General features: G+C 32.8%; 1 protein-coding gene across 2 annotated transcripts; it reads left to right on the top strand.

The window, feature by feature from the left end:
• The first annotated feature begins 6992 nt into the window (after positions 1 to 6992).
• On the top strand, positions 6993 to 8665 carry LOC103498296 (photosystem I reaction center subunit III, chloroplastic). Of its 2 annotated transcripts, none has more exons than XM_008460854.3 (2): positions 6993 to 7975; positions 8513 to 8665. In XM_008460854.3, the coding sequence occupies exon 1, from the start codon at positions 7281 to 7283 to the stop codon at positions 7959 to 7961; it is 681 nt and encodes a 226-aa protein (XP_008459076.1). In that variant the 5' UTR covers positions 6993 to 7280; the 3' UTR covers positions 7962 to 7975; positions 8513 to 8665. The 2 variants fall into 2 exon arrangements, with proteins under 2 accessions (XP_008459076.1, XP_050936584.1); XM_051080627.1 differs by having other exon boundaries at positions 7173 to 7975; positions 8519 to 8665.
• Positions 8666 to 12109: the final 3444 nt, after the last annotated feature.

Raw genomic sequence — 12109 nt, forward strand, 5'->3', positions numbered from 1 at the left:
TCAAAAGTTGTTATGTTTCTTTCTTCATATCACCCAAAGCAGGGCATGGGATGCAAATCTTCATTAAATTTGGCCTTTCCTTTTGAATTCCACCCTTGAAGCACATCATGTAGATAACTAAAGTAATGATATCACTTCACTACTTGTAGAAAAAAGAGCTTAAAAAAAACGATGGTATGAAATTAGGAAAGTTTTTCCAAAAGTTCTCTACAAGTAACTTATTTAATGATATATTTCCTCTACCCTACATGGTCATATTTTTGGAACACAGTAGCCTTGAAGAAAATGAAACGGTAATATAGTATTTTCTATTACATAGCTCAATTCTATTGTTTTATTAGTCTCATTTGAGTTCCTTCAGAGGGTTGGTGCATCATTCTTCCAATTTGGACAAGTACGTGAAGTTTTATTTCGAAGTATTGCTAATAAATAAAACAAGGTCAAAATCTCAAAAGTTTATTCAATTATTTCAGTAGGTGAAAATTAAATTTTTTTTTACCATATTATCTTATTTATATTTATATAGAGTTTGAAAGTTTCAAGACTTCTATTTTGCACAATTCTTTGGAATCCTTTTATCATTTGAGAATTAGATCTCTAATATTCTATTTATGATGCGTATTAATGGAAAGCGATACTCACAAAAATACAAATCGAATTGCCTGTGAAGAAATTTGCCTGAAGAAGAGAAACCAATGAAAATACACAAAAAGTTGTTGAAAAATGAAAAAAGAAATGGAAAGATGCAATGCTATTCGTAGGCTTATAAGATATAGACATGATCTCAGTTCTTTCATGCCTTTTCATGAACAGTCATTGAGGGAATGAGTGAAATCGAAGCCTTTTTAATTACATTAAAAAAGTCGACACTTTTCCTTTTTTGGTTGATTGAATTTTAAAATTGAAGGCCATTATTGAGAGAATCTTTGACAACAATCTTCTAAAAATTTTCATGTTTTATAAAAACATGTAAGCACCTTAAAGTGCTATGTAAGAAACCATAGCAGAATATAGAACCAAGTATCCAAATAATTTTCCATTCATTCCAAAATTCATTACTTGAGAAACAATCCTAAATACATCATAAGACTAAATACTCTTTTCAATAAGAGAGGAGATTGAAATTCTTGCAGTACTAGAAATAAAACCTAACACTAAACATGTATGACAGTAACAACTAAACTCTAGAAAATGCTTAAAAACCCTACACATCATCAAAGTTTAAAATCTAACCATTCATTTTCATTCTCTTTTTCTCAAAGCTTCCTTCCATAGCCATGAAATCTCCCTTGGCCTTGATTTCCTAATTCAAACAAACAAAAAACAAACAAAAATCAATTAAAACAACCAAATGCTTCATTGAGACATTTCATCAAATACATTGTAAGCTACCAAAATGCTTCATCACATAGCCAACAATATATTTCATAAAACCATCAATATACCTTTAAAGAATTACAAAAGAGTTAAAATGCATTTTTGAGTTACGGTACCTTAGGGAATGGACAAAGGCGTTGTTGAGTTAGGGAAAGAAAGGGAGGGACAAAGAAGACAAGAAATCAGTGCTCTTTATATGTCTCTAAGAACCTTACTTCCTCTTGGATTTATCAAGGTAATTTGTGGGATTGTGCATAGGGGAAGAGATAAACGGAGGGTGAAGAAACGAAAAAAGAAAGATTAAGAACTCACCGACGAAGATATGAGTCTCCTCGCTGCGGGTCTCTGTTGTTGAGAAGAAAGGACGTGGAGATGAGAAGAATGAGGTTAAGGTTGAGGTTTTCATCGTGCGTCGTTGTCGCCGTTTGTGAGGAGAGGAATTTTGAAGAAGGAAAGTGAGAGATTTTGCCTTTTCTTTATTTTTTTTTATTTTAATAAAAAAATATTTAATTAATTTTTTAATGCCCTTACATATTATGATAGCAAATAACTGTCATGTATTTGGGCATTCCAAAATCACCATTTTTCCCGTCAAAAATCCGCTTTTTGACATTTGATGACAGTTATTTGTTCCATCTTTTCAATTTGGAACAGTACCAACTGTCATAATAGGGGGTTTTTTCTTGTAGTGCTAATTCCAAACCCATGCACCTAACACCCCCTTAAAGTGATTCTCAATTAACCATTCGAGAGGTTATCCCAAAGTGACTTTTGTTAAGTGATGGAGAGTGATTTCCTTTTTAAAAGACTGCTACCATTTCATATTAAAAACCCATCTCCGATTTCACTTTAACTTTTACTAAATGTTTAGAAAAATTATATTTTAAAAAGATAAATGTGAGTGAATTTATATTCCAAGCTTTTGATAATTATTGTACATCAATTAGGATAACATTTAGCAGAATTATTTATCAAATGTTTGAAATTAATTACTAGATTATTGTTTGTGAGAGTTAAGCATTCTATATCTGTATGATGACATGTTATTTTGCATGTTGAGTCACTTATACATATTAGGCTAGTAGCTTATCATAAGTACTCGCAATTACAATTAGTTTATAGTCGTGAGCCAAAAAACTTTCCATTTGAGAACTTTTGGATGTGCGGTAAATGTTCAAATTACTCCACCACAACATACTAAGATGAGTTCTCAAAATAGGTTATGAATATATGTTTGATTTGATTCCCCATCAGTTATTAAATATCTTGATCCTTTGATGAGTTATGTATTTACTATACGGTTTGTTGATTGTCATTTTAAGGAGACAAATTTTCAATCTTTGGGAAAGAAATTATGAAGTTGGAAAAAGAAATTACATTGAATGTATCTTTATTGTCTCATTTAGAGACCCATACAAATCAATGTGAACCTCAAGTTTAGAAAATAATTCATTTACAAAATATAACAAATTAATTATCAGATACATTTATAAATGCAAAGAAAGTAATTAAGTCACTTAGACCAATTACAAATGTTCTATAAAAATTGATATACCAATACAACAAGCTATCAACCAATAAATCTAACACATGCCGGAAGCGTGGTAGACCAGTGGGTTTCAAAATAAAAATTTTTGAAAAAGAAAATTGGTCAATAGTCAAAATGACTTGGTTGAGAATATAAATACCTATGCAAAAATCTTTGACATGTCTAGTGAAGAAAGTAAAATACCTAAAGATAATAATGAGATTTCAATTAACTATGTGATGATAAGAAAAATGTGGAAACAAACTAATATAGTTATTGACAACATTTTTACATAAAATGTTGTTCTTGATATTATGTCCGAAAATGAGAACCATGAATCAAAATCTTTGAACAGTATGAACATAGAAAAAATTAGTTTATGTCAAAAGAACCAACTGAGACAAAATTAAACTCACTTCGAAAACATTAAGGGCCTGTTTGGGGTTAGGGTTAACACTGTGGGCTTAGGTTAGCCCAACCCTAACCCCCGTTTGTGCTAAGAATTATGGAAACCCTAGTTTTAGGGTTTCTATAATCTCTCTTCAATCCGTGTTACCGCTCTGTTCAATCCGTGTTTTCGCCCACCTTCAATCCGTATTTTTGCCTCCTTTCAACCCGTGTTTCTGCTCCTCTCAACCGGTGTTTTCGCCTCCCTTCTACCTTCCTTCGATTATCATTATTCTCTCTATTATTCGTTATTTGCGCAAAAGTATGTGAAAACACTCTACAACGTTGGTATAGAAGGAATTTTACCGGGGGCGGCCTCTGTAATTATATGTTGACGAAGTTCTCACGTTTGCCGTCTCAGGTGAACTGAGGAAAGCGGAAGAAGAAACTATGCATTACTGGGTGAAGGCTTGTCCCTCCGATTTCTCTAGAACTCTTCCTAAACCTCGCAGACATTCATCTCTTTCTCTCTCTACGAATTATCTTTGATTTTTTTACAATCATTTTCATGGATTACTCACGTGGAGTTTCAGTGGCCACTCCGCTGTTAACATCAGAAATTCGAAGATCGTCGTGTTTGGTGGCCTCGTCGACAAGAAATTTATAAGCGATATTGCCGTTTTATGACATCGGTACTTATGCCTTTTACTTTCTCATTTACAGAATTGTACTGCTTTGCTACTTTCTTCATCGCTATGTATATAATTTTGGTCAGATAGTTCGCTGCATCATCATTTCCATAGTCTGATCGATCTTCTGTTTGTGTTTATTTTTAACATGGATTGGAGTTGTATTTTGAGTAGTAAACACGTTTCTTAATCCGATTTTTATTATTTTAATTTTTCTTGATATTGTAAATCGATGTTACCGACTATGGAGTTAAATTATTATGAGACCAGTTTATGTATTGTTTATGCCTCAAAACTTTTCTTTTATGGAGATTTATTCACTACAAATTTTGCGATAGCTGTAGAGATCGGTTAGGACGAAGATTTGATGTAAAGGATGTTGCTCATGTCAAGTTTGACAGTAAGTTGATCTTTGGTTAAATTTCTGTTAAGGTTTATATTGTTCGGCTTAAGTCATACAAATGTATATTTAATGTTACTGTAACCAGTATATATATAGATATATTCAGGTCCATCACTTTTTTCTTCAAATGCTTAATTTTGCTTTTGATCGATCATCTTTCCTTCGATAAATATGATGATACAATCAAGTTATTTGAAACAATACTCGCCCACGTTGCAATATTGAAGCTTGTATGGTGTTTTCTTACAAATGCACTTGTGTTATGCATGAATAAGCATGTGCCTTTATAAGTATAGATTGTTGTGCATGAATAAGCACGTGCTTATATAAGTATAGATTGCAGGAAAAAAGTTTTGTTCAACTAAGCTAAGTTGGTATGTTATGAGAATTCTCTGAGTTGATCAGATTTTAAATTTCCTTATCCCATGTACTTGCCATAGTTTTTTGTTGTTTCAGTATACATGTTCTTGTTACAACAAAAATACTTTAATCAATAATTGAACTGATTGATTTTGCTTAGTTATTTACATTGTTATTCGAAGATTTTGGTGCATTTGAAGGTTGATTTTGGCTCGATCCTTATCCCATGTATTTGAAGGTTGATTTTGGCTCGATGCTAAAGTAGGGAAGACTAAGAATGGAACGTTATCTTTATTTCCTCTCTCAAAGGCTCCTGCGGCTCATAAATCTGTTCTTGTTGGTGATTTAAAAATGGTCAACTTCAAACAATTTCTTGCCAACAAGGGAATACAGGTACCTTTGCTTATGGACCCCTAGGAAAGAAAACAAATATCTCCTTTTGATATGTGCATGTATGAACTAAAATCTGCAATTTAGTAAGAAAAGCGAACGATATTGCCGTCCTATATGCATTGTAGGTTGAATTTGCTGGGGGTGCTTTGAGATGTGGCGAGTATGTCACCCTACGCAAGGTTACAAATGCAAGTCAAAAGGTTAGAACTTCTTAGAAAAATGGAGGAAAATAACTAAATAAATTTGAATGTGACTCTTACTGTTGCTTATTGAATCTGAACCAAAGAAATACATATTTACTTTGCTTCTAAGCATAAACACTAAACATAGTACATTCAATTTATGCAGGGTGGTGGTTCTGGTACACAGCAAGTTGTCATTGAAGAGCCCTTATGTGAGGATTATTATAAAATTCAGGATCTATTGTATTCACAATTTTATTTGTTATAATTGAGAAACCTCTTTGAACATGGAAGATATCACCCCATCAATTTGAATTGCCTAGTTGGAAATGTATTGATTTTTTCTCTTTCTCAAATGTGTTTTTGAGATATGTTTCAAAGATAAAATTAGACATAATAATTTCCCTCCTTTTCTTTTTTGTGGCTACCATAAACTTACCCACATAACCCTTCCCCCAAACACATCTTATTAAAAAATCCCCATAAACCTACCCACATAATCCTTCCCCCAAACACATCTTATTCATAACACTATCATAACCCTTCCCACATAGCCCTTTCCCCAAACATCACTTATCATAAAACTACATTTTTAAACCCTTCCCCCAAACAAGGGTTATGATAAAACTAGGTTTATCATAACATTAGTTTTATCACAACACTAACCCTCTAAATCAACCATTCCCCTATACGCACCCTAAGTTTTTAGACCACTAAAATATGGAAACTTGTGGGATACAAATTGATATTTGTGAGAAAAAGAAATAAATATTAAAATCTTCTAAATGTAACATCCTAAACCCAAGATTCAAAATCCTCTCATATGACCCAACTACGTCGTCCTTGTTTGTCTTAGAGGCTTGTAAGAGTTGAAGTTGTCCTCACTATCCTTTTAACATGTTTTATTTTTACTTGCATGCATCCTTAAAATTTTTTGAGCTAAATACACTTAACTACGAAGTTTTTACGATTGAGTCACCAAAAGAAAGATGCACTTTATTGATATAAATACTAACTTTCAATTTTTAGCTTTTTTTTAACCATATTTTCATATCTTTAGTATCGTTTTCATTTGAATGATTCATCTATGTCCCCGATTATAAACTTGGGGCATTAAACTAAATTTTTCCTTTGTCTCCTACAATTTTCTCTCCTCTTTGAAAAATTATCATTCCCTTTTCTGCTTTAAACTTTATTTCTCTCTATATAATTGTTGTGTACTACCCTATAAATTAAATAATTTTAAATGTAATTTTTTTCAATTTTTTTTAATGATTATAAAATTATTTTAGAAAAAAAGCATCAATCCTTTAAAAATACTTTTAATTCAATTTAAATCACCCGAAAAACCATGCAACCAAATATTAACACGATTTATACAACTTTTACCATTCTAGTTATAATTAAATAATTTAGTTCAAAACATTCCTAAAAATTCATTGAAAATGTGCTCTAAAAGTTTTAATGCTATTAATCATTATAACTATTTCTTTTATAATTTTAATATAGGGAAAATTAAAGTGAATTTGATTTATTGACATAAACTTATCAAAAAGATCGAAAGTTCAATCTCTCTACTGAAGTATACTTGAGTCAATAATTGATTAAGTAAGATTGACAACAACTCACCATCTATATATATAAAAACAATCCTCCAATGGGTTTAATCCAACATAATATTTAAAAGAGAAAAGAAAAAAAGAAAAAAGAAAAAAAGGACAAATGAAGTGGGGGTTTCTTCTCTTATCCAAGATAGGAGGAGAGAATCATAAAAAAGACTTGTGCCAATTACAACAATCCAACTCAGCTTCCCTTACTCTCTTCATCTTATCCAAAACCTTCTTCTCCACCACTAATCTCATGATCCTCTCTGAATCTAAAACCGTTCCCTCCACACTCTTTTTCCAAATCTCCTTCTTCTTCTTCCTGCAATTCCCTAATCCTTCAAACCCATTTCAACAATGTCTCTCACAATCCCCACTAACCTCTCAAAACCCCTCTTGAAGCCCAAATTGAGCTCCCCGTTGGCCTTAAAGCCAAAACCCTCTTCATCCATCCTCTGCTCCGCCTTTCCAAATCAAAATCAAAGTCAAAACCCCTCTTCCTCTCTTCAAGCCTTCTCCGCTGCCTTGGCTCTCTCCTCCATCCTCCTCTCCGCTCCTCTCCCCGCCGTCGCCGACATCTCCGGTCTCACCCCCTGCAAGGAATCCAAGCAATTCGCCAAGAGGGAGAAGCAGCAGATCAAGAAACTTGAGTCTGCTTTGAAGAACTACGCCCCGGATAGCGCCCCGGCGCTTGCCATCAAAGCCACGATCGAAAAGACCAAGAGGCGATTTGCCTTCTATGGGAAACAAGGGCTTCTTTGTGGGGCTGATGGGTTGCCTCATTTGATTGTGAGTGGTGACCAGAGGCATTGGGGTGAGTTCATTACTCCTGGATTCTTGTTCCTTTACATTGCTGGGTGGATTGGATGGGTTGGAAGGAGCTACTTAATCGCCATTAGGAATGAAAAGAAACCTACCCAAAAGGAGATTATCATTGATGTTCCGTTGGCCACTAGTTTGGTGTTTAGAGGCTTCAGCTGGCCTGTTGCTGCTTACAGAGAGCTTGTCAATGGTGAACTCATTGCCAAGGATGTCTAATTCTTCTCCTTCAGGTACTACTCTTCTATTTGTTGCAGTTGAGTGATTCAATGGAGTATTTGAATTGATTGTTATGTCTCTGAATTGCTTTATTCTAATTTTCAATCTCACAAGCGAATATACCATAAAATGGATTTAGCTATGTTTCTTTAGGAGTGGTGTTTCCATGGCCAATCGACTCCTTTGATTATTGGATATTCCAAGTCTTTTTAGTTTAGTGGTTCATATAATATTAGAGCACATAGTTCTATGTTTTAATCATCATAACATCATTTACTTCTTAGTTGATATTGATATTTGTTTGTTGGTATTAGTGATTTTCTAGTTAGAAGTGCCTTGGAGGTCTTATATTATAATGGACATGCTTAAGCTACTTATAATGTAATGATGTGATTAATCTTTTAGGTTTAATGGTGATTTAGAACGAAGAAGAAAAAAAATGGTCTTTATGTATTATTAGTTGTGTTTTTTTTATGAGTTCTACCTATGTATGTTTTTCCAAAGGCCAATCTTCTCATTTGTTTCATTTTGTTTTGTTGTGGTATTGACAGAGATAGGGAAAGTTGAAGAGGAATTGAGTTTTGGAGGATATGGAGGGAATGGAATGGGGTTTGTGAAATATTTGTGTATTTAATTTGGAAACTTGAGATGAGTATATGTAATGGTTGGTTTGTGTTGGATATAAGGGCAATCCATTCTTTTCACTTCCCCTTTCTTTTGTATTCAAAATTCTCTAACATTATTGACCCAGCAATCTTTTCTTAAGTAATTAACTAGAAAATTTCATTCAAATCCTTAATGTTGATGTTTTGAAAAGAGGGTAACCTCAATACAACATAAGCGTAAAGATGAGAGAGAGATGAGTGATTTTGCCTCATAACTTTGAGTTTTGAAACCAACAACCTTACCATGGAATGGCAAATTTTTAAAGTTGCATTTGTAAAAAGCAAAATTATTTGTAAATTAGAAAAATGGTCAAACTATTAATTAATAATTATGGAAGGACAAAAGGAAATTATTTAAAATAGAACAACGGTAAAAAAATATTTACAAATGTAACAAAATCTTAGGATATATCAATGATATATACTTGCATGAATAGGTTTCTATTAATGTTTGAAAACAGTTCGAGAAAAGATTCTTCCTTTTTAATCTAACATGTATATTTGATACTCGAAACATTAAAAAAAGAATAAATAGTAACTACAAAATATTAAAAAATGAGACACATCCATGTTTTTTTTTTTCACCCTAAAATGTAAATTTGCAAACAAAAATATATTGTATTTATACCTTGTAGAAGATGACTCATTTATACTTATAGATCTTAGCTTACGCATCACTCGAATAACTCTAGTTTGATTAAATTTTAAACACGCTACAAAACCACAAACATTAAAGATCCTCATATTAACCCTTTAAAAAAATATCCTAGAAACCAATTGACAATCAAAAGGAAAAGAAAATCATGATCCTCTCGTTCTTCATCCTTTCCTACCAATTTTTTTTTTTTTTTTGCTTCTATCCACTCTCAATCTACAAGTGTTGGAATTTTTGTCTTAAAACTCGTAGTTTGTAATTTAAAATTATAGACTTATTCATTAAAGTGGTTATTGAGGACTATTGGTCAAAATTGAATACAATTTTCTTGAATATAATAAACTAAAGTCTTGATGTTATCTAGTATAAACTTGAACTTTATGTAGAGACATAAACGTAGATTAAGTTCGAGTATATAGCTACCGAAGAAAATTGAGGGTTTTGCTACCAAAGAAATTGTTCAGGCAAGAAGATGAACCTCAGAGGAGCTACGTTCTGAGAATAAAGGAGACTTAAGTTTGTAAGTGATTTTACTAAAATAAATTCTAGACTTTTAAAGCTTTCCTTCCTTAAATCGCATGTCTCATGTGTCATGTATTATTATGCATGTTTATGTGTATGAAAAGTATGATTTATGAAGAAAACTTTAATGTTACATTTCAAAGTTAAAGTTCATGTTTTATTGATTGTATTGTATGCTTTGATTGAGAGTAAACCATTAGTCATATTTTTATAAATAAGCTAGCTATTATGTGCACATAAGGAGTAAAGGCAACAATGTAAAAAAGGACTACATGGTGGAGTGAAGTTGGCCAATGCATAAAAGGAGTGTGTTGAGCTTAGAGGCCTGAGAAACAAAAAGTGAACCAGGGTCATTCTCGGATGCTGTTGATGAAAAGGATATCACAGTAGTCTAAACGCGAGATGCTAAGTTTTGGTGTAGGAAATGATTCATGTTCTTAGTGGAAAGGAAAAGTGGAAGACTAATGTGTATTTATGTGATTTGAAATGTGTTTTTAAAGTGAGTTATTGAGCCTATGTTATGAAATGAAAATGATTTATGAATTGTATTCTCAAAAGGTTTTAAAAAATTCTCACTCATTAAGTCATAAACTTACGTTTTAAGTTTTCCCTTCCTCAAGTTGTAAGGAGCTAAGCGATCGTTTTAAAAAGGTAAGCGATCATTTAGGCCAGAGCTAAGCGATCAAGTTAAAAAGGTAAGCGATTAGAGCTAAGCGATCGTGTAGGAAGCTAGGCGATCGTGTTAAACGGTAAGCGATCGTTTTAAGGAGCTAAACTATAAGACTAGGAGCTAATCGATCGTTGAAGGTTGAAGAATCTGAAGGCATCTATAATTTCTTATTTAAGTCCTATTTTAAGATCTTGTTTCATGTACTGTAGTAGAACTCATGGGCTTAAGTGAATAAAAGTGAAGTATTGTATTGTTTTTCCTCTGCTTATGTTTGGTTATGGTTGTGTTTTTTTTTATGTCGTTTAATTGTGTTAAGGCACTTAAGCAAGCATTCTTAACACAAGTAAAAGATATAATTAAAAAGGGGGCTTCACCTCTCATTGACATTTCTCATTAGAGTTGTCAGGATTACTTAAGTCATGTTTCGTTCTGCATGGTATGGTTAAGGATGCGTGCAGGATGGGACGTGACAGGAGATATATTATTCCTTTAAGACTGAATCCAGGTCTTAAACAAGGGGCTCTACCCTCTCATTGGCTCGAGAGAGATTCAGTTTAATAGTGGATCAGTGAAACTTAAGGAGCAAAATGTAGTCTTAAGGGTAAAATGATATTTTGACCCAACCAAGTTTACGAACAACTTGTGAAGGATTAACTTACTGATCATGGTTATATCAGATGGACATAAATATATCTATAGTGAGGAGAGTGCAACTACGAGACTTTAGTAGAATGACCTGTTAGTTAACGAATGTTGATTAGTTTGGTTTAAAAGGCTTTAGATAAATAATCTTGGATTGTTAGAGTCCATAATCTATAGGTCAATTAGGTTCCTCTACTAGCTCATATGGAATTAATTTAGAACAATATGTTAGAATAATTCAAATTGTTCGAATTAGGTAAAGAGAGAGAAACCAAAAAATATATGTGATATAGTTGTTGGTTATCAGTTAGAGATATAACTTTATGTTTAAATGTGATTTAAATATTACAAATATGAATGCATATTCATATTTTGAAGCTTGAAAAATGATGGAAATAGTCCAAGTTGATAAAAGTCAAACTTTGAAAAGTCAAACTTTTAGAGAAAAGGAATCAAACATTGGTTGCCAACTACTCGAGAGAATAAGTAGCAAAGACCTCGTTAAACACAGGTAGAAAGAAGTTTGGAAACAAACTTCATTCTGGCATTTTGTCTCCATCATTTGTGTCCGAAAGGAGAACAAGTGTGACGTTTAGACACTGAGAGGGTTCTCACCCTAATTAGAGAGGAAATGTGATGCTTATAAGTAGGGAAACCTAGATATAATTTGTGTCTCGAAAGGAGAACAAGTGTGGTGTTTAGGCACTAAGAGGTTGCTCGCCTTAATTAGAAGATGGTTAAACGGTCTATATCACATCAAGTCATCTCGAAATGCTAAAATTGCCTACAATGCGTACACTTTCCTACACATTTCTTTAATGCAAGTTAGTTTACATTTCATAATCTTTCCCCGTTTAACCTTCTACAGAACCCCTTAATGTAAATAATATGATTAGTGTACATTTACATTTATACTATATAGATTTATACTGCTTGAAATTGGAAGTATGCATTATAGTTAAGTTTGATAAGAAATTCCCTGTGTTTGACCATA

This window comes from Cucumis melo, chromosome 12 (genome assembly GCF_025177605.1).
Source record: "Cucumis melo cultivar AY chromosome 12, USDA_Cmelo_AY_1.0, whole genome shotgun sequence".
In the NCBI taxonomy this organism is placed as follows: domain Eukaryota; kingdom Viridiplantae; phylum Streptophyta; class Magnoliopsida; order Cucurbitales; family Cucurbitaceae; genus Cucumis; species Cucumis melo.